The 22,465-nt window shown below is 44.1% G+C and overlaps 2 protein-coding genes across 2 annotated transcripts; both read right to left on the reverse strand.

The window, feature by feature from the left end:
• Positions 1 to 4,677: 4,677 nt before the first annotated feature.
• Positions 4,678 to 13,106, reverse strand: SYNJ2BP (synaptojanin 2 binding protein). The gene is made up of 4 exons (XM_035329250.1): positions 12,950 to 13,106; positions 8,660 to 8,796; positions 7,021 to 7,116; positions 4,678 to 6,131 (listed from the first exon to the last, which is right to left on the reverse strand). The coding sequence occupies exons 1-4, from the start codon at positions 13,017 to 13,019 to the stop codon at positions 5,991 to 5,993; spliced, it is 444 nt and encodes a 147-aa protein (XP_035185141.1). The 5' UTR covers positions 13,020 to 13,106; the 3' UTR covers positions 4,678 to 5,990.
• A 1,705-nt stretch (positions 13,107 to 14,811) lies between these two features.
• On the reverse strand, positions 14,812 to 22,175 carry LOC118168680 (disintegrin and metalloproteinase domain-containing protein 20-like). Its single transcript, XM_035329242.1, has one exon. It carries the CDS (start codon positions 17,488 to 17,490, stop codon positions 15,157 to 15,159), a length of 2,334 nt encoding a protein of 777 aa, XP_035185133.1. The 5' UTR covers positions 17,491 to 22,175; the 3' UTR covers positions 14,812 to 15,156.
• Positions 22,176 to 22,465: the final 290 nt, after the last annotated feature.

The raw sequence follows: 22,465 nt of genomic DNA on the forward strand, positions 1-22,465 counted from the left end.
CAACTAGAAGAAAGTTAACAGATTGATCAGATTCCTTGAAACTGTCTGTGCACCACTTCCTCAGTATTTTACAACTAACTGGCAAAGCTGGTATCGCTGCTCGGGAAAAAGAAAACATCAAACTAGAAAAACAAGGGCTCAAGACTGAAGTTTGTTTGCAGAGCTGTGCTCTGCAAGCACTGGGCTGGCAGACAAACCGGCTTTTTGTGGCACTTCTGCTGTCATTCAGCCACGTGGTAGGGGACAGCTCGGCTGGGCCTCAGAAGCCCCAGGTCATGCCGATGCCCTCCCTGCTTCTTTCTGCGAGACTTCTGTGCCCTTTCTGGCCTTACTTTCTACTGATTTCTGCTCCCTGCCCATGCTGCCCCGACAGAGCCAGGAAGAGGTGAATACTTCCTTTGCATAAGAGCACTTTGCAGCCCACGGGATTATCTTTGCCATTCGTGTGTGACCAGCGTGCTTTTTGTGTATCAGTGTACAGCAGTCTGGGGCAGAGCACAAGCAGAGCTGCATGAAGCAGAAACCTTTCTGAAGTCTATTATTTACACAGTAGGAGGAGAAAAATATCCATGTAATCATGGATTACTACTCACCTTTTGTAATTAAATCTTTGAAAAATATTCCCAAACTCTGTATCACACTTGCTGTATTAAGAAAAAAGGGAGACGTGAAAGAAGCCCTAAATGCTACAACTCTTATCCCTTCTCCTTCCATGTTTCATCATTTCAGTGATTTTGACCTTTATTAAAGCACGCTGAGAAGCAATAGATGCAAAAGACCCATCTGGGTAACTGTGAACCCACTATTTCATGGTGTTGCATTTGGACTTCTATACAGTCTGGGTACTTAAGTAAGACACAAATATTTTACCTTTATAACTGAGTGATTTCTTCGTACAGTCTCCAGTTCCACCTGGGAATCCTCATACTAACAACATTTAACACCAGATTGCCAGTATCTCAATCATTCTAAATTTAAAAAAAAAAAAAAAAAAAAAAAAAAGATTAAAAACACAAAATAAGAAGTTTACTCCTACACTAATAATGTGAAACAACCCCAGCACCACCTAATTTAGACTATTTCCAATTTAACAGCTCAATGTCCTTCAATTAATGTCAACAATATGCCTTGAAAACCATCTATCAACTCTAAATTTTAAGTGATTCAAAGAGACAGAGCGTCCAGTCTATTGCATTGGTGTTATTAACACCCAGAGTACTTCTAGTGGTTCATCAAGTGCTTCTTACTAGTTAGAATTAAAGTAGGTGAAGCAAGCAGCTGTGTCGAAGATGAAAAAGCTGCATGGCTTATAGCTTACACTGCCACTTCTCCACTCCCAGAAAACACTGTTTAAATCCAACAGCCCTGACTGGTCCCCAGCTTCCCCCACCCCAAGGAGTCCTCTTGGACCAGGTTCAGCTGTCACTTCTTTTAAATCCCATCTCCTTTTCTTTAAGAGAACACTTCCCTCCCACACTCACTATGAATAAGAATAAGCAGGTTTTCTTCAGCCCTTCTTTTCTCAGTCTGCTCAAAGCCTCTCCCAAACGCTTTTCCAAGAGATGGTGTTGTCATGGCATCACCACAGGTCCTCAATGACATTCCCAAAACTGGAATCCCGCCATTATTGCTGTAGAGAGTGGAGCACCCTGCTTAAAATACTGATACTCTGCAGGAACTTGTAGCATCCACGGAAGCCCAGGGCTCGGTCCCGAGGTGCTCACTGCCTGTCACCGCTCTCGCTGTACAGCCTCAGCTACATCAGACGAAAGCCCGCTCATGCCTGGCGTTCTGGGGATCCGTCCTCCAACACCTGACACACCAGTTAGAACGAGGGCTGTCACACAGCTAAGTGCCACCAGCCATTTCCAAAAGGGAGAGAAAAGAAAAGGAGCGAGAAGCAGCAAGTCTGACAGTTCAGAGCACAAGTCAAAATCTGCTAGTGCATCTGACAGAGCTTCTACCCACCTAAAGGGACATCGCTGAATTAACAAGTATCAGTATTTGCTGACACAAAGTGAAAGCAGCAATTTTTCTAAGACAATTGCTTTTGTGTCATGGCAAAAGATGCAAGACAGGCACAAATGTTAGGCTGCTGAGAGGTGGAGGAGAGGGACGAGAAGGAAGAGAACTTTACCAAAGGGAAGCTCAGCTGGAGGACCTGCACCTTGAGTGAGAAAGCAGAAACTGCACCCATCGACAGAGGTTTTACTTGGCAAACAAACACGAGCACAAAAGCTTCGTGAAAGATCACCAATCACCACGAGGCAACTTGAATAATTATCCTGCATACTTAGGAAATTTAGTCTCCTTTAATAAGAGCACTGGCCTAGGAAAGTTGGTTTAGCAGCCAGGTACAATAGACACAGCTCTCTCTACAGTGAAGTTCACTACAATCAGTTACAATTGCAGCAGCAAGGACAAAAGCTCTCGAATTTGAGAAGGGAAGCCAAGTTTCAAGCCCACACAGAATTGCTCTTCATTTAAACCAGTGCACACACTCATGGGTCCGTCTTCAAGGAAGTTTTGAAAGGCAGGGAGGCTCCCCCAGCTGCATGCGGGGTGACAGAACAGAGCTCCTAAGGGGAAGCATACTATGAAGGCAGCATGGGTACAGCACCCATCTGCCTAAAGCTAGTCCTGGGGAAAGCCCCGAGGACAAGGGTACAGTTCGGGTCCTCCTGAATTTCTCCATGTAAATGTTCCCTCGAGACCACAGCCTGTGGGACACAGTTCCACTACTAAGTTACTTGCTCTGGGAAGGGTGCAGAAAGCCACAACTACTCCAAGAGAGAAAATATCTTATACTGAGAATCTTAAAGAGCTCACTTGGCTCACTTCTTAAAAATACTATGTGAGAGGTCAGGCAATTACAACACACAGATCCCCTCACAGGGAGAACCTATCGGTTGTTAGAGGCCTCTTTAATCTAGCACAGACCAACCTAACAAACCAGTTGCTGGAACCTAAAGGCATACTGAAAGTAAGGCTCCTTTCCCTCCCACACACTTCCCTTTAGTTTATTTTAATTAAAAAGTGCCAGAAGTTGTGCATCTCCCTATCTTCAAATCACGTCTGGCTGCTCCTTCTCACTGTTACACCTAAATCAAACACACGTTCCTAGCACGTACAGTTCAGGAAACTTGCTGAGACAGAAATGCTGGGAACATACAGGAAGTCAAGTTGGATGGATTTGTCTTTAAACAGTGGATATGAAAATGCAAGCCTCAGCAGGTCAGTAAGTTCACAGTAAGTTGAGGGAATGGATGAGAAAGAGGGAAATGGAGATTTAGGAGTTTCAGCTGTTGTAAGCACTAATGGCAAATGAGTTCTTGAAAGAAAACTTAGAAATTATACAGTTAGGATGCTTTTATGCTTGTGTTCAAGATTTCAGCTTTTTTTTTTCCCCAAACCCCCAGGATTACATTGTAACAAAAGCTAAAATTCTCTCTAAATATTTACATGTACACACTGTCCTCATTACCTTTTTTTTTTTTTAATTCACTTTTTTGATAATGACAGAAAATTCATATACAGCGTTCAGGCTAAAGATACAACTCAACGCTACAGAAACTGAGTGGAAGAGATGACTTTGGAAAACAGAGGAGGTTTAGGTGACTCAGCCCAGCTGCTAAGAGAAAGAAAAGCAACCCACAGCTCACAGGAGTGCTTGGGGTTGTAACCTCCTGAGGGTTACACTGGTTGGTTTAAATTCTGCATAATAGTTCTTATGCTGATTTCCTGAAAAGTCACCAAGTTAATGCCATGGTATTAAAGTTATTCAAATAACCGTGAAAAAGAAATCCAAAGGAATAGCATGCACCAGAAAGGCCTTTTCCTGCTCAGTAAGCCAAATGAAATGCCTGGGCATTGGATATAATCCTCCCCCCATCATTTGACAAACTGCCTGCAAAACAGAGGGCAATCATGCCTAAACAGTATCAAAATCCCAAAGCTGAAAGTGTTTTACCTGCTTGCTTCAATGGGAAAGGAGTAAAAATAACTACCCCTTTCTATAATTCCTCATCCTCCCTAGCCTGTTCCACACACTCCACTCTTGCAGAGAACCTAGACTCAATCAAGTGCTAACGAGAGAAGATTTGTCCCAGACAGACCTTTTCTTGCTGCATCTTTATTCTGATGGCCGTAACACAGCAGCATCAAGCTGTAGTCATCCACCTTACTACAGGTGCGTGCTCTACATGGACACCACAGCCAAAGGTTCAGAGCAGGCCACAGCCAAGTGAGCTGCTTCATGCTGCACCTGCAAAATTCAGCCTGAACAGCCACCCTTACGCAATCAGACATGGCTGGTTTGCAGGCCAAAGCAAGTCACTGCACACATCGGCCCAGGCCATCCAATGCCAAAATACGATCACCGAACCTCAGGTCTGTCCCTGAAGTTCCTCCTGTTTTCTTGCCTCTTTATGCTAGAGCAGCTGATAAGCCAAAGCAAGATTTCAGGTGGCCTGAGTGCTCTGAAACTCTGTGGTGATTTAGGAACACCATGCGTAACAGCCTAACATGTCTATCTCCTGTGGACAGCAGGAGTACAGCCCTGAGCACACACAACAACTTCAAATGCATCAACCACGTCCTGCTAAAATAACAAAGAATGGAGAAAAGTAAAGCACCGAGACACCAGTTTTTCTTTGAATATGTATATTGCATTTGTGATTTTTTTTGGCATCTTACAGACCAGACCATGCATTGTGCTTTTCTTTTACAAAAACAACAAAAAATACATTCTTTCTTGGAGACAAGAGAAACAGGTCTTACCCCACAGAGTTTGGGTCAGCTGGGGTATCTGAAGCCATTCGAATCACAGTGAGGAGATGAGGCCCTGCACATAAATTCAGCAACAAGCTTTCCAGAGTAAGGATCTGCCCCTTCAGCCCCTGCATTCTCTAAACCCTACCCTGCCTTGATGCCTGCCAGCCTATCTCCTGAACATCACATCAGTCTTCACAAACAAGCAATAGCCAGGACAATCCCAGACTGCTCTCAGCTTTCCCTCTTTTAATCATTGTAAGATTTTCTGTCTGTAGAAAGCACGTTAGCTACAGAAGACTTTCTAAAGTATTTCCCCCACAAAAAACAACCCATAACAGAGACCTTTTACCTGGAAATGCAGACTTCACCCAGCTTGATGGATGGAAGGGCTAGTGCTTCATTACTACTTTAAAGACTCTTCTGCAGCTTCAGCGTGACCAAATCTCTTGCCATTACTTATCCTTGTGATTCAGTTGTCTGCCCATTTCTCTCTGCTACGCTGGCATTTTGTGGAAATCATCCTCTTATAACTCTTACTCAAGAATGAGCAGCCATTCTGACAATCAGAGTCTTTTTCTAGCAGCAGGCTATCTTCTACCTTTCTAGAACTGGTAGGACACCTCACCAATACTGCATATTAGTGTTAAATCAGCAGCTACAGTGATGATTTTACCTGTGAAACCACAGATTAGATTTTATACATTGTTCTTAAGGCATTTATTTAGTACAACCGAAAAAAAAAATCAACAAAGAAAAATAATATACCCTCTTCATTGCTTCTCTTTATTCGTGGTTTAGGTAGGGTTCATTACTTTCAAGAAAAATTCAGTGGGAACAAGGCAAAGCCTTTAGTAAAGGTTTGTGATTTAAAACCACCCGACCCACCCCCCTAACCTCTTTATAAAGAGTCACATCTTAAAACATGGAATAGATGAGCGTGTTTGAAAGTTCATGGTGCAAAAAAGAGGGGGATGGCTAAAAATTTCTCAAAAAACACCAATCCCCTCTATACGTGAACACAGCCATCTCCCTTTCCCTGTTCGTCTCTGCTTCCATCCACCCTGCAACAAAATCAGTATATAAAGAACACCAGCAGCAGCTTTATGATAGACAATGATCCTTTTTGGCATCAGTCTGTGATAAGATCGTTAATTCTCTATCTTTAAATTACATCATAGCTGTGTAAAATACGCAGTGATATCCAAAGTGTGAACTCTTCACATCCGCTGTCGATACCTCAGCAAGATCCAGAGTGCTGCCGCAGCGAGCGCCAGGCCTGGCACCAGAACGGCTGCTAGAGGAAGCCCACCTGAGTCTCCATCACCTCGATGACCCACGGGGCCATTTTGTGGCTGCAACTACAAGGAAGAAAAAAGTATTTGCGTCAGAGAGCCCACTGCAGCCCCGGCTGTGTCAGGACCAGGTTCTGTAAGGACATGCAAGACGGTTGCCCCAGCTCCCTGAGCACTCACCCACGGGAGGGGCAGATCAGCTTTGCATGGATGGAGCTTCACTATAGGGCACCTAGTCACTGCCAGGCACCCTTTCCTGCTGTTTTTACCAGGAAAGGACGTCAGTAATTCCCTGTTTTTCTCACCTGCCCTGTCTAAGGGTCCAGAATTTTATTAATTTATTAATTTTATTAATTACTCCTCAGCCCACCTGTCTCAACCAGCATGTTCCAGGCTGATAAGCATTTCCTTCGTCAACAGCAATGCTAGCCAGGGATGTTGAACTGACAACAGGGGATTAAGGATTCCTCTCTTTCTGTATACAAAACAGTGCCAAGATACTCAAGATGCAGCAGCTAACGTTCCTTTTTGCTGGGCTACATACACATCTCAGCACTAACAGGAGTGATGACCTCTGACACAACGGGAGTTTTGACTCTAGTACAATTTTGGCATCTGAAAGAAAACTAGAGAACCTGAGATTTTGCCTTCGCAGACAAACCTCTGCCTCTGAGAGAGGAGATCCGTGAGAAAACACACCACACTCCAACAAAACAAAGACCCAGGGACTCCTCCAACCTCACCAATTCACTGGTACTCTTATAACCAAGTAATACAAGGTACAGACACAGCCGTCATCAACTAGAAGAGGCCATTGTTCAAATTCTTTACATGCACAATTTACACTGAGCACCTGGACATTGTATTTTTTCCGCCTCATAAAATAGAGAGCTATTAATCACAGAAACCAGTCTAAACGGAGCCAGGAATAAGCTAAGAAACAGGTTAAACGTACCCTGCGCTGAATTTTCAGAGACACATCATAGCCTGCATTTCTGAACAGTTCCACAGCATCCATGTGCCGCAAATCCTTCAAGTCTCTGCCATTGATCTAGCAAAAAAAAAAAAAAAAGGAAAAGGAGAACCAGTTGCTGAAGGGCAAAAGCAAATTTTCATTGATGCAGGCTAATATAGAATAGGAAAGAAGAATAGGAAATAAGAATCTCTTTAATAAAAGTCTGCCTTGGGGCATGACACCACAGTTATCTATAACAGGAATGGATGGATATGGATATTGCTGAGTTTTTATGTTGAGAGCTAACAAGAGAAACTTCAAATCAAAAAACAGAGGTATCGGAAAAAAAAACACTACCTAGGAGCAAAAACAGACTGTAAGAAGACAGTTGTGTCAACAGCAGCTTTTTATGTTGATGCCTTGCTGGAAACAAATCAAAGGTGTGACGGCTAATGAAAATAAAGGAGCAGCTATGGCAAAATTATTACTACAGTTAAATGAGTATATTTCCCACACTGTATCCTCTATTGGCGTACCTTTGAAATCTTCTTTCTCTTTGAAAGAGTGTTGTAAACATAAATTTAAAAGCATATTGATGTTAAAAAAAGACTTACACACATATTTGCATTCACTTTGAAGTGCTAGAATTTTTCTTCATTTCAAATAATAATTTCTCATGGCAGAAGGTTTTACAGCCTCCTTGATTTTATTCACTAACTAATGATACTCAACCTAATTTTTCTTACTGTTTCATCACCATTACCTCTAATTGTATCCCCTGAGATCACATCCAGTTCCTCCTGTCTTGTGACACTCAGACTTCCTGAACACATGTATGTAAATATTAAACTGTCAAGAAAAGATAGTATAATATTCGGCAGTTGAATTTAATATAATTTTAGCCAGTAATAGGCTTTAGATAGTATAAGGCACTCGATTTATTTATAGAGGCTAAAAAGATTACATGTGGAACATAATAAGCAAGTATAAAACAAAATTAAAGAATATTAAAGTAGCACGTATGGAGAGGCTACTTCTTCACTCATCACTTGTTAAAGCATCTTGTCTTGTATGATTGTCAAACGTCTGAAGAACCAGGGGAACTGAATCTCAGCCACTTTAGAACACTTTTTCTAAAAGGAGAAGCAGTCTGTATTATTCCTGATGAGTTGCAATGAAGAGTTTTATGGACCAGAAGTGGTATGGCCTAAAAATCCTCCTGAGCAAAAGGATCAGTAATCACTGACTACCAGTCAAAAAAAGGGAAGCATGGAGGTGGAAGATCAATTCCTGCATTTACATGTGGGTAAATGACAATCCACTGTGAGCAAGAGAAGGCCTGATGAATTCAAAAACCTCAGAGAGGCAAGTCACGGAGGAATGCAAGTGCTGCACCAAAAAGCCCTTCTGAGAACAAATCGAGAAGGCAGAAGAGATGGGCCCATGAGTAGAGGCACTCATCTCCCTAGTGCTCAAAGCTCTCCCCAAATTCCCAGGAGAGCTCCTCCATAGCTCAGCATCAAGTAATTGCATTCGTCACATCCTTCTCTGTGCACTCTGATGGCAAACCTGCATCTCATACCACAGCACTGAACACAGCACTTCAAGATCACAGGGGGTGACAGAAGAAAGGGCTTACCGCTAAAATTTTATCTCCTTCTTGTAATCGGCCATCAAGGTAAGCTGCCCCATCCTTTTTGATCCGGCTGACATAGATGCTGCTGTCATTGGAAACGTACTGCTGATCTGTCCCACCAACAATGTTGAAGCCAAGCCCTAAGGTAAGCCAAAGAGAAAGCTGATGAGAAAATGCTCAGAGCTTCAAACATTCTTGCTGCTGTTGGGGACTGCACCCTCCCATGCCCTTCTGTTTGCTCCACCATGCTGAAGGTCACAGCACACAAATCTGCACCACCCTTCCCAACCATCACTGCCTAAAAACTAAAATTTCTCAGCGAACAGGTCTTCAAAGCAGAGAAGAGACCCTGAGTGCCTGAGGGGGCAGATGCTTCACTCCATAAAGCTTCTGGGAGCTGTTTTCAGGTGAGTGCTGGGAAGTACTAAGAAGCATGCCATCATTTCTAAGATGCCAACGCAACCCACAGCAGGAATACGCCTCTTCAGCACAGGATGAAAGTAAACGAAAGCACTCTGCATTTCACAGGAGGCTACGGTAAACCATTACCTTTGAGAAAAAAGGAATTGTGCCTCACGAGTTTCATGAGCTGGGAATCACAGCTAGGAAAGGCAAGGAGCATTAGACCCCATCTAGAGGTGAGGAAACAGGCAAGAGGAGCTGCTCCGCCAGCTCAGGGCCACCTGGTGCTCCAAAGGCTCCGTGTCTACCCTTGAGGAGCTGGAACTGGCAACCTTTGCCTCCAAGAGTAAAGTAAGATCAGTCGGACACAGCTAGTTCAGATTTTTTGCACTTTGTTCTCTTTCAGGAATTCAAAACACGACAGAAAATAAAGACAAAGTTCCTGCAAAGTTTCATGCAAAACAAAAAGAAATACATATGCATTAAACAGAACTGATGTCCACATTTTTGTTATGTTTTGTATTGTTCTTTAAAGTAACCCTTGATTACAGACCTCTAGCTGGAACCAGCAGCTGGATTAAAGCACAGTTAAAGATTAATATTTGTGGTTCCATCAAAATCCAGAAGAACAATCTGAATGCAAACTCTGGAAAACCCCGGGTTACAAGAGCACGTTGTGCACTGCACACGGCGCTAAGCTTCTGTCAGTAATATGGGATGGGAAAGATTCCTCAAGAAGAGGCTGGCCGTGAAAAAAAGAAAGAAAAGTCAAGAAAAAAAAATCAGGCACATAAATAAAGTAAAGAGAGAGAGGGAAAAAAATGACATAAACCAGTCACACAAAACCTATTGTCAGCCAGGCTGATTTATTTTTCCTCTCTCTCTCACAAAGTTGGGACTAGAAACTCTGGGAAGCAGAGCTGCAAATGAAAGAGTATAAACACCTTGTGCCTGCTGGGAAGCAGCATTTTTAATTATTACTGGGGACCAAAGGATATAGGAGATGAGTCATGGTATTTCAAGTGTGCATCTACAGCTGGGAAGTGGAGAAATATTAACAGCAATCTTGCCACACCTGACTTATTTTTTTTTTTTTCCTCTCCTCTCCTCCTCTCTTCCCTCCCATTCCTGGCAGCTTCAGACTAATGAGGAAGAAGATGGGAGGAGCAGCAGACTGAAGAAACGCTGACTTTTCAGCTGGACTCATACCTATTCCAAGGAACACCTGTGCACAATAACCCACCTTTGATAGGAATTAAAAAAAATCAAAACACCCACAAACCTAAAAATGATTTGCCATAAACCCCCAGGGGAAGCAATACTACAGAAAATTAGTTTTAATCAATATTTATTACAAAGCCAGAAAGAAGGAATCCAAGTTTCAGAGTACGTTGACTGTCTCTCAGTTTTTATATGTGTGTGTATACATAAGATGAAAAAGTATACACTTTGCAAGTCTTCACCCATTATTAAAAAAATAACCTAAAGTTACCAGCAGCAGAAGCCCCGTGAAGCAGGAGCTCACACTAGACCGAGTTAAGTACCTGCAGGACTTGCCGCTGGGCTTTTTCACCCTGTCTTTCCTTTCCAGCACTTAAGCTTCCAGTCTGGCTAAAAATATCTTCCCCATCATTCCTTCAACTCTTCTGCTATTCTCCTCCCTCCAGCTCATGCAGCCTCAGTAAGGGACAGAGCATAACCAGGAGAAAGAGAGGAAAGGGAAGAGAGCCCAGGACACTAAGTCCCTCGTCCACAGGGGACAGAAGTGCAAGGAGAGAGTTGTGAAAGCATGCCTGGGCCTAGCTTTTGGCCCCCAAATACTGCTCCTTTACCCACCTGAAATGCAAAAAGTCCCTCTAAGAACATTCAAAAAAAAAAAAAAATCAGGATTTACAGAATTAGCAAAAGAGATCCTGAATAATACAAACCTCAAATTGAATCTACAAGGTTATTTAGTTTTTTGTACAGCCACATTTTGTACAACCACATTTTTCTGCCTAATTTCAACCTAATAAATTAGAAGGCAATTTGAGAAAGACAAGAGACTTACATAAGCAGTTTTGCTAGTTAAATACAATCACCCCCTCAGAAAACGTCTGCTGGAGGTGTTTGGCATCATCCTTTTTTAGAAAGTTGTGCAGCCACAACTCACATTAGAGTTGGGATTGCACACAGGTTTACAGGGAAGGGCAGTTTGTTCCTTCAAAAGAAATGAATAATAATTTAGCAATAAGTCATTACAGATCATAAGGGCTGTAGGACCTTCAGATCAACTGCTGTAGCTGGAAACCTATCAGCAGAAAACAGCCAGCCCATCTTAATGGCCGGACACATGCTGCTCTCAGGAATCAGCTTTAAATTCCAGTAGCCATGGTGAAGACCTCCCAGCTCTGCCCTTCAACGCCTCCTACCTCCCCCTCAAGATTTCAGGTCGAGGTGTTCCCAAACATATAGAAAGAGCCTGGAGCCAGAACGGGCTTCATTTTACGAATCATTTCTGCCGACAAGCACGGCTTCATCAGCTGAGGCTTGCAACGTGGCTGTGTAGGATTCCTGCGGCCACGAGGCAGAGGTGCCTGCCCGCGATGGTCTGCAGGCTCACCTGGCGTCAGGGCCAGGACTGACCCTGTGAATCGCTGCCCAGAGATCAGAAGCAGCAGCGAAACGCAGCGTCGCACCTTGCCCAAAGCAGGCGGCCAGACTCCGCTTGCTGAAGGCCCGCGACACTAGCCTAGCCATCTGCACATACAAAACCACCACCTAGGCTGGCCAACCACACGCTCACGGAGGCAGAAGAGGAGGATGAGGGCAGGGGGAACCTGCCATAACTGTGTCATCTGCACGGCCTCCCCAGGAACAGCCAGGGGATGTGGCTCACAGCCACGGAGCTCCCAGCAAGGCACAGGGAGGCAAAGCCGGCCCGCGGCCACGCGCAGCACCTGTGCAGAGGGGAGGGCTGGTCTCATCCGCCTCTGTTTTAATTAAAGAGAAGGCCTCACACATCAAAGCACAGCTCTGGCTTCAAAACTTCCCCAGACCTTGCAGCTCTTCAAATCCAGGAATTTCCTTCAGATCTGTGTGTGTGTTGCCAACTTGCTGCAACTCTGACAGTGCCATCGTTATCACAGCACAAATCCTACAGAAGAACCTCAGCCAACTTGGGTCTGAAGGCCTGGTCGCTGCCATCAGAGTGGATGTTGCTGTGACGGGAGAAAACAAAGCCAAAAAAACGCCCCGCAGATGTCCCTGCTCCCCTTCCCTTCAGTCAGCACCGCTTCCATTTGACACCCGAAATCCCCTCCAACTCCTCACTGAGCATCTAGTGCAAAGCTGCCCCTACGGGTACTGTCACTGACTGAAACTTGCAGAAATGCCCCCAGTTTTGGGTGTCCAACAACACCGGAGCGCGGCACACCTGCCGCTTCACTCCAAAGCTACAGGAGCGAGGCAGGAGACGGCAGCAAGAGCTCCGGGCTTCCCGAAAACCCGCTCTGAGCCGCTTCCCGGAGGGAGACCGCCAGCAGCTGGCACCTCAGAGCGCTGCTACGGCAGAAGACAAAAGTCTGGCGGAGTTCTCTCTCGCATACACAGCCCGCAGCCTCTCCCCAGAGGGGAGCACTCGCCACGGCAGCGCCAGCAGCCGAAGCATCGCCCACCCGCCCGCCGGCGGCACTCGGGAGACGGGTCCCGGACTCCGGGCACGCCGGGGCTTCCTCGCCACCTCCCGGCGACAAAAGCATAACCCGGGGCCGGGTCCCCACCTCGCCGCTGCCCCCGCTCCCTTGCCCGCCCGCTCCCTGCTCCCCGCCGGGCAGCGCAGGCCTCGGCGCGGCTGCCCCGGCCCGGGAGGAGCCGGGGCCCGGCGAGGGGCGGCCGCCGCCCCGGCCGTACCCGAGGGTCTCCGGGTGAGCCTGATCACCTCCTCGGTAAGGCCGCCGCCGGCCGCCACGCTGCCGTTCATGCTGCAGCCCCAAGGTGAAGTCGGCTCCCGGGGCGGCCGCTTTCGTTTCCTCGGCCGCCGCGGGGCCGCGCCGCGGAGCGCTGGGAGTTGTAGTTTTTCCGCCAGGGAAAAGCGCTCGAGCGCACCCTTGGAGCTGTGCTGGAAGTCAGCAGCGGCACGGCGCCGGGCTGGCACCCCCAGACCACTGCCACTGATGCTTTTGGATTCAAAAAGTGAAATTAAGAGTCAACCGGGGCTCCGAGTAGCGCACAGCCAGCCCGCAGCGCTTGCGTTACTTCTTTCGCCTCACCCCCAGCCCCTCGTTTGTCACATCCACCTTGCTTCTTGTCCCCGAGTTATGCTCGTTAGTTCTCTGGGAAAACAAAACTAAACTAAAAATAAATAGATAAATAAATAAAATAGAAATTGAAACGTGTCTGATTGTAAGGGCTGTTGTGGGTTAGTCAAAGAGGAGTTATCTCACCTCTTGGCATAAATGCAGGGACTGTTTTCTTCATCTTCCCCAAACCATCCATGTTGTACCAAGATGTGGCATTCTGGACAAACAATGCATTACCTCAGGTCACCAGGCAAATATAGGTAACAATTTAAGGACCCCTTTGCTTTAGACAGAGGTCCATGACAAGCTCTGAATCACATCTTTGTATTTCATATCCAACCATAACGTAACCAGGCCTTTTTGGATGAGAAACACAATTGTTTAAAAATGTGTAGAAAAATGCATATTCAAAAAGCATGTGTCATACCTGGGAGCCTGCAAGAGTTTTCCATTGTCCTCTGTAGAGTCACCACATCATGCTTCCCAAATGTTGAGAGTGCTGCATTACTTATCCTGCCTTTACAGAACATTTGCTAAATATATGGGTTTTGCTTTCCAAAGACATATAATCATTCTGGTAGCAGACAAGTGCATTATAGCCCTTAGTGCAAAAATGCCCGTTCTTTAGAATAAAATTCTCACTGTAAATCTGGACTACATATTCCTCTTTATGCTGATCTGGTAGAAAAATCTAGACATTGCTATTATATACATAATAATAATATCATCGATTGGTATTTTCAGATCCTTTTTCCATGCTTGTTCATAAATTTGTCAATTTTTGTATCTTGTTAATTTGTATCTTGTTAAAAAACGGAAAATATGCTTCTGTGTAGCATGCTGTAGAGCTATGACATTCAGAAACTGCTTACAAAGCAATCACATAGTAAAGCAAGAGAAAGCTCCTGAGCCAGTTAGATATCTATCAAATATTGCAGGAATTCTGGGTGTGGGGGGCTTGCAGAATAGTTCCAAGTATTTTAGAAATTCAGTTAACTTGCGCAGTCTTACAGACAGCTTTTTTTTATTTTTTCACAATAAAATACACAGCACTTCTTAGATGAACCTGCAGGCTAGGTACTGTGAAGTGTCCAGAAAAAACAGACTTTTTCCTGTGAAATGTCAGGTTTGGTGTCACTGTATTTTTGACATGTATCTGATGGTTCAGAAGTGTAACATTTACTGGCGTGATTTGGATAATACTTCTCTACTGTCTCACAAAATGAAGAACCCACTCCCTACCTTCCTCCTGAAAGGTTCCTCCCTGGAAACAGCTGGAAGGTTTTATGCCAGGTATATACCTGCATCTCACCAGAATATCCATTTCTAGCCTTCCGGCGTGTTTCAGATGCATCTTCAGTGAAGAGACTGCAAGAGCATTTTTTTTTTTTTTTTCTCTTTGGCTATTACTGATAGAAGCAAGATGTTCACAAACACCTCTCCCTGAATTGAAGAAAGCATCAGATGAAGGAGTAAAGTAGAGCAAACCGTTTATTTACACCTGTTTTTAAAAGTTTACATTTGTAAACAGTTGATATGAAGCATAAAAGGTATACCTACTGTTTGCCTAACTACTTTGAGAGCTCAAGGTGCATATCAAAAAACTAGCATACCTTACTGCCAGCATTTATTAACTTAAAATAAACAAAGATAACATTTACTCTGTGTTTAATAAAATTATATTAGATTATAACTATTCAGAACATGTTGAATTACTTTGATGAGTTATTGGCTGTCTCTGCTCAAGGGCAATTGGAGATTTTCCCAGGAGCAGCCACAGCTACAGCTTTGGAAGAACTACTATCTTCTTCCATAGAATCAGGCCTTTTCCCTCCTAAGCCATTCCACTATTTCCTGTTTATAATATATGGTAAGGGCAACTCCAATGACAAAGAGAAAAAGAAAGCTAAATACTGTTACTCCTATTTTTGCTCTCTGAAAAATCTCCTCGGATGGAGCAGGTCCACTGTCAATGCTACCTCCAAATCCTTCCCACTCACAATCTGGAGGAGCCCATCCATACCTGCAGTGACAGTTCTTAAGATTGTTACACACTCCTCTGTTATGGCACTTTGTTATGTTACAGTCGTAGTTCAGCACGGACATGTTGGTACATGTCCTTTTGATACAAAGCATGTCACTACCACATGGCGTGCCATCTTCCACAGCCCCTAGGTCAGCTGTAGCCATCCCTATGTGGTAGTCAAGGCCCCAGCACTTTTTGCCATCAGCAGGGGTTTGGACTACCGTTATGTGGTTCTGCAAAAAAGGCAACCTGGCTATGTTTTCACACTGTATCCTACCACACAACATATTCTCAGTGCTGCATTTTATAAAATGAACATTGTTACGAATACCGCAATTTCCAAACCGGTCACCTAGAGTATTCACTCTGAAACAATCTAAAGGAGCAACCCTGGCTTGTTTGCCAAAGAGATGCTTGCATTGTTCACTGTGGGAAGAACATTTTCCTCGATAGCAATAGGAATTATCTTTGCAAGGGGTTCCATCCTGTACGTACAAGTCTGGCTGGCACCACGGGGAAGTCCCGTTGCAGTACTCTGGCAGGTCACAGATGCCAGTACTTGCTCTGCACAGTGTTCCTGCTGGACGGACCTGACAGCCCTTGCAACATTTTCCAGAAGCACAAACTGAACCTGCGGTAAATGTACAGTTAGGGTGACAGCAAGGATCCTTTCTGCAGTTTGACCGTGAACCACAGTCACATTGCTCTCCACTTTCTACTATCTTATTCCCACAGTATTCACGCTTCAAGGTGTAGTAGCTGCCAGGTGCCGGTGGCTGACGCAGGCAGCTAGCACCACTCCCAAGAAAGTCAAAGTAGTTTTTGTAACTGCAGTCACTGAATGCATCAGTGTCGACTTCGGTTTCATACATAATGCATTTCTTCCGCCTGCATTTGCAGAACGGTTCGTCATGGCGCATCCCAAGATTATGGCCCAGCTCATGTACAAACGTGATAATAAATGAGGACAACTTCCTGTTGGTGAAGGAATCAACTGCTGCTGACCACTGGCTATCACACATGGACGCCAGAAATGCCAACCCCAGGCTTTTTCCAAAGCTCTGATATGCAAATAAGTGAGCGGTATCGTGGCGCATCCGTGGATACAGGTCTGATTTTCGCCATTTGTTGAAGTCTCCAAGTGCCTTGTTTACAGAGTTAGTAATGTTTATAAAATTACTCTTGGTCCAGATCTCCAGTCCCACAAGGAACAGTTGAACGGAAAGCTGTTCATACAGAGAGTCACCGATATTGATGACTTCTATCACTTGCCTCAAGACTTCGGATTCATTCCTGCCCGACCTCACAAACCGCACATTGTCCACGACCACCACTATCTTCGCATACCTGATGTGTGTCCACCATTCCTTCAGCATGTACTCCTCTTCCACCAAGGGGGCATGGAGCCAGGGCAGCAAAGACTTTTGGTGCTGCAGTTCCTCTGGGGTCAGCCCACACGTGGGGACCATGGGGTTGTCAGCCGCCTCCATGCGGTAGAGGACGTGCCGAAAGGCCGGATCGTCAGGGATGGGCTCAATCTCATAGGTGCCACCTTCCACCCACAGCACTCCACGGAGGCCCCTGCCACAGGTGCCGAGGGCCACCAGGGAGCCGGGGCTTCCCTGCACCTCGCCCTGGTAGAAGCAGTCATCCTGCACGAAGGGGTGCTCCTCCCAGCGCGCCCCATCCTCGCCATACGTGACCAAGGTGAAGGGCCGGGAAACCAGGCCCCTCCTGGGCCGCAGGCGGAGGATCCGCGGCCGCCCGTCCACCTCCAGCCAGTAGGAGATGGTCAGGGGGTTGGTGTCGGTACGGGGGCTCAACTGCCGCGGCACCGTCACCCACATGCCGGTGATGTGCAGCGTCCCGGGCTCGTCCTCCTGGGCAGTGGGGCACCCCACCAGGCCCAGCAGCAGCAGCACCAGTAGCGCCCCCATGGCCACTGCCTTGCACTGTCCCATGCTCCACTTTGTGAGGGGTCTGAGCCTGGAATGGAGCCACCCCCAAGTCCCCAACTGCCCCTCAGCACCTGCCCTCCCCCTGTGAAGAACTGAGGCAGAGCAGCGGCATGGCGGCCTCCCTCGCCTCCCGCATCGGGAAATGGCGCCCCAGCACTCGGGGTACATCTCAGAGGGCTGTCAGTGTGCCTCGAGACAGCCAGCCCCTGCTCTGCCAGCACGTATGTAGGCTCTTGTGGAGGAATAAATAGAATTAGTCCAACACAGGCACGCTCCCAGCTTTTTATAATCCTCATTTTCAAATGGATGGGTATTTCTCCTGTGCAGGTGTAAGAGCTCTGCACAAGGAGAAGCCCCAGCTGAGTTTCACACTCCTAGTCATTTATGTCTGCAGAGAGCAAATAAATCATTTGGTTAGACCACAAGGGGAAAAAATATGCTGAAATTGCTCAAAGGTTGGCTTTGGCTTTGTTCACTTTTTTATTAAAAGATCATTTGTGAGTGAAGATCAGGAACAGTCAATTTCGACTCAGAGTGTAAAAAGAGCTTAGGGCCTCAAATGGAAAAGTAAAGAAATGCTGGATAGCAGGACATAACACTCCTCGGTGCCTTTTCATAGCCTGTGTATAGCTAGTGCCACACCTATCCACACACACATGAAAAACAGAAAAAGGGATGAATCTGATTCCACTAGGTTCCATAGCAGAGAAGCAAACTCATAGCTCCAGGTATAAACCCATAAAGCCTACCAGTTGCTATGTACATATAGCAATATGCTCAATTACAAACAGCACCAGTGCAACTGTGGTTTTCTTACATCACGGCCTTTTCAAATGTTTTGGCTTGTTGAACACAGGGAAGAGGCTGCCTTCATGTACATCTACCACCTGGCTGCCATCTCCATGTTAGGGAACTGCTCCCTCAAGATACAGCCCTAAGACAGCAACCTGGACTGTGGTAAGGCAGGTTAAGTACAGCACAGCTATGCACGCTTTTTGACCTGTAGTGCTGGGATTCAACATACAAACAGCTGTTATCTTTTAGGAACTCTTCACACTTTCTTTTCAGCACCAGACACATTTCCGTATATTCATTTTGAGTGTGGCCAGCATTGGTAGTGCACACCCAGTAATAAAACACTAGATTACAGGAATGAAAATGGGAGGATGTCTGCTTCTATCAGAATCTTTCTAGATAGCCATAGATAACCGTAATTGTACATTGTTTGGAATTGTTTATTACTGCTTTACCTAAAAGCAAACAAACTCATGGCCTAAGTTAACCTTAGATTAATTTTCTTCTTAGAGTTACATCTAAAACTATAGAAATTATTTTCTGTGAAGTCTTTTAGGTGCAGTTAGCTGTTGAATAATTGTCCGCTACTTTTCACACTGGTTTTGCATTCCAGGGCTGTGAACTATGTCACTTTATGCCTCTTGAAATAAATGTAATTCAGACTACAGTAGCTGTAACGGAAAATCCTATTACATAATCTGCGTGCAGTGCTATTTTTAAATTCATACTTCTGCTGTGTGACCATTCCTTAAATTACAGGACAGCCCCTATTAAATCAGTCTCTCAACTTGCTAGATGTACATCCTACCCCCAGAAGGTACTTACTACATTTTTTCTCTTTTAATATACACATAACTACACAGTTAGGACTTGAAAGTATCTGGGTTCAACTGTTGAACTCATAAGCAAGTTATTTTGGGTGCAGGAACAAGTCAACAGCTTGACACAGTGCTGAGCATCTAAAGCAAGCCCTTTGACATCAAGAGCACATAAAAAGCGATGCCATTTGCATTCAGATTAGCAGAACCTTGCACTTCTGTACTCCTATTAAGTGAACAGTAAATAGGAGGGTAAAAAAAGATTCCCATTATATGACAATGAACAGGTTGGAAGAAAAAAAAAGTGACTGACCTTATAGTAGAGAGCGTGGAAGAAAGACTGCATCAATCCATACCTTCTCTAAGAGCAGAAACATTTGCTGAGAAGGTGTAACTGGCTTTCTCAGTATTCTGCAGTTTTCTTTTTTTTTCATCTTGTAGTCCCCTAAAAGTTTCAGTGGAGGTGCAAGCTACTATGAAACAATGTCAGCAAGAGGTTTACTTTTCTCACCTGCTGTTGGTTCTTTAGGAACAGGGTACAGACCCCCAGCAGTCTTGCAGACCACACATTGAAATCCACTGTCCTGGCAGCAAGAAATGAAACCTTCTGATTGTTGAGGTCAATAGTACTACATCATACCCTGTCCCCACCATTCTCCCATCCATGAGCCACATTAGGCTGCAGAAGAACACTCATCAAGTAACCACTGGTTTGTTCTGTGCATGAATACAGGACCAAAATAACACTTGATCAAAAATTCACCACTTTCTCCAAGAAAAACTGTCTCGAATGCCTGATTATCACCATTAAAAATACTGGGAAAAAAAAAAAAAAAGAAATACGTCACATCAGCTTTTGTTCAGAAGCCATCTGTCTGCTCAGTGAAGTCACAACCTATTTGCATAAAATATCTTCATTTTCTTCACAGGGAACACCCAATCTCAAAATAAAGCTAATATCTACCCCTTTGTCTTGTCCTTCCCACTGCCTGTATCCTTCTAAACTTACTCCAGCTACAGCTACCTTTGGCAAACAACACGTACAGACTGTCCAAATGACAGGTAACTTTTTTGACTATCGAAAGGTTACCAAAATACGAAGTGTGGAGGCAGGGTGGCAAAGAGGAATGAATGAGCAAAATGCATTACCTGGTCACACTCTACTTCGTGAAGAGCAGAAAGTACAGTATTTGTCACATTTCAGATACCATTAGCTTTACATAATGAACTGAGATAGCAAGACTCCTTCTCTTCCTATAATGTGGCCAGATTTTTGCAAATGTGTGTGTATATGTATACATGCATTTGTATGCCTATCTGTTCATACAGGTACGTATGCAGACATTAATATGTACCTTCAGGCTCTCAGGAGAATGTATTAGATTTTTAGGTCATTTTTAGTTCCTGCAACCACCCGATGAAACCTAAAAGTAGAGAAAAATGATAGATCCATTGTACAACCAAGTACCTCCTTTATGCAAAAGAAAGAGACACACAGCACATATTTTGGAACTGCTTCCTTATTTCCCTTTCATCTCTAAGCCTTACAAATACTGACTGTCCTCTGAAGGACTTTAGACTTCAGTGCTCAGGCTCCAACCAAGAGACACTGTAAAAACATCAGAGAGAAAAAAAACTTAGAATCTCATACACTGAGAAATGTAACTGACTAGATGGTAACAGTTTAACAGCTTTTTGACAGTAAATTACTTGGAGTTCAGCAGTAATAACTGATATAATGTCACTTGAGCAAGTTAATATCAAAGCTCATATAACTGATAAAATTGCTTGAGAATATATAACAAGATCAGAAAATAACAAGATCAGAAAAGATTTCAATTCCTCACTACCAAATACAGTAAGCCTTCAGCACTGAAAGACAGCTAAGAAATCAACACATTCATTGATAATGCTCCCCATTGCTTTATATTATAATTTGTGCTTTTTACAGTTCTTGATTTTCATTTGTTTCTCAAGGAGATCATTCCTCTCAAAGAGGCTTATCACATTCTAATTCACTTTGTCATGCATGGAAGCCATTTTCTACTCTCTCAATAGCTTGGCACTAACTCAGACTGGATCAGACCAGAAGTCCATCCTCCTTAATGCCCTCCATCTGACACTGGCCAATACCTGGCCATCTGCAGAAAGTAAAAACACTGTTACAGGAGGCAAACATGAGGACAGACTGCCCCCTCAAGTTTCACCCTCATCTCTAAATAATCATGAACTGAGCATGAAGTATGGTTCATTTTAAATGTAATCCCTTTCAGCTTCATTAGTTTGTCCCTGTATACCTGTAATACAAGACAGAACAAGGTCTCTCGACTTTCCTACTTGCTTCACAGCACTCATTTAATTTTATAAAGACTCAATATTTGTATTTTCTTTCCTAAGAAACTGAAGTCTTGGTCTTACCAGAGATTTCATAGAAGAACTTTTTCTTCTACTCATATTATTGCTCTTCTTCAAAACCCTGTACTTTGGCAGAATTCATTTTCTGGAGTAATACCAAAAACTCAGTAGGGACTCTTGAATTTCCTCACCACTCATGCCTCATTTCTGGAGATGTCCCCTTTTCACCATGTGGGTAGACAAGGTGTTGGTTTTGGCACTTCTTGAGCTCCTTCCTTTCAGGTAATTTCTTTAATACAAGAAAGAAGCAACACCCTTTTCTTAGTGTATTCATGCTGCCTGGTAATTATTCAAGCCTAAACAATTAGTTCCATCTTGTTCTGAGCATTCCAGAATAACTGTTCTCTGTATCTATATTGATTTAATAGTTCACACTACCTTATTATCTACTTCCATCAATGTTTCAAGCAATAGCTGTTCAAACTTCACACATGTGATACAAAATTAAGCTAATACACACTTAAGTATGCTGATGTATCAGTTCTAGGTCTAATACCTGCACCAACAGTGAACACCTATGAGCTTGTTTCTCTTTACTGTTACAGCTGTGGATTACAGGACAAAAATTACGTGGGTCTTTCCATCATTCAATAGCTATCCAGTCAGAACTCTTCATTAGTTACTGACACAGAAATAAAGTCTCTCTCCTGACCTCAAAATAAATTTGAGGCAACAATCTAAGCATATCTTAGTCTTCCTTCCTATGTACATTCTATATGTTATGTACAGCCCTTTTTGTCTTTTACTGCAAGAAAGCAGATTTGGGAAAAGAAAACAAAGATTGCTCCGCTACTTTGACAAAAAAAAACAAAAAACAACAAAAAAAAACAGTAATTTCTTTGCAATGAATGGCTTCTTTTTTTTATTATTATTATTATTATTTTTTTTTTTTATTCTGCAAGCCAAAAAAATGATTTCGGTAAGCAGCATGCCTAAGTAGCAAAGTGTGTTACTGTTAGCAATCCTTCTCCTCCACTGCCCTACCTCCTCAGGTCTAAAAGGCAGATGACTAATCAAGGTGGTAAGATGCAGCAAGAAGGTGCTAGAAGCACAGATGAAGAGGTATGTAATTGATATTTGAGTGACAGTGTGGTAAAAAGGAGAAATGTAAACAG

Source organism: Oxyura jamaicensis, chromosome 5 (genome assembly GCF_011077185.1).
Source record: "Oxyura jamaicensis isolate SHBP4307 breed ruddy duck chromosome 5, BPBGC_Ojam_1.0, whole genome shotgun sequence".
Classification (NCBI taxonomy): domain Eukaryota; kingdom Metazoa; phylum Chordata; class Aves; order Anseriformes; family Anatidae; genus Oxyura; species Oxyura jamaicensis.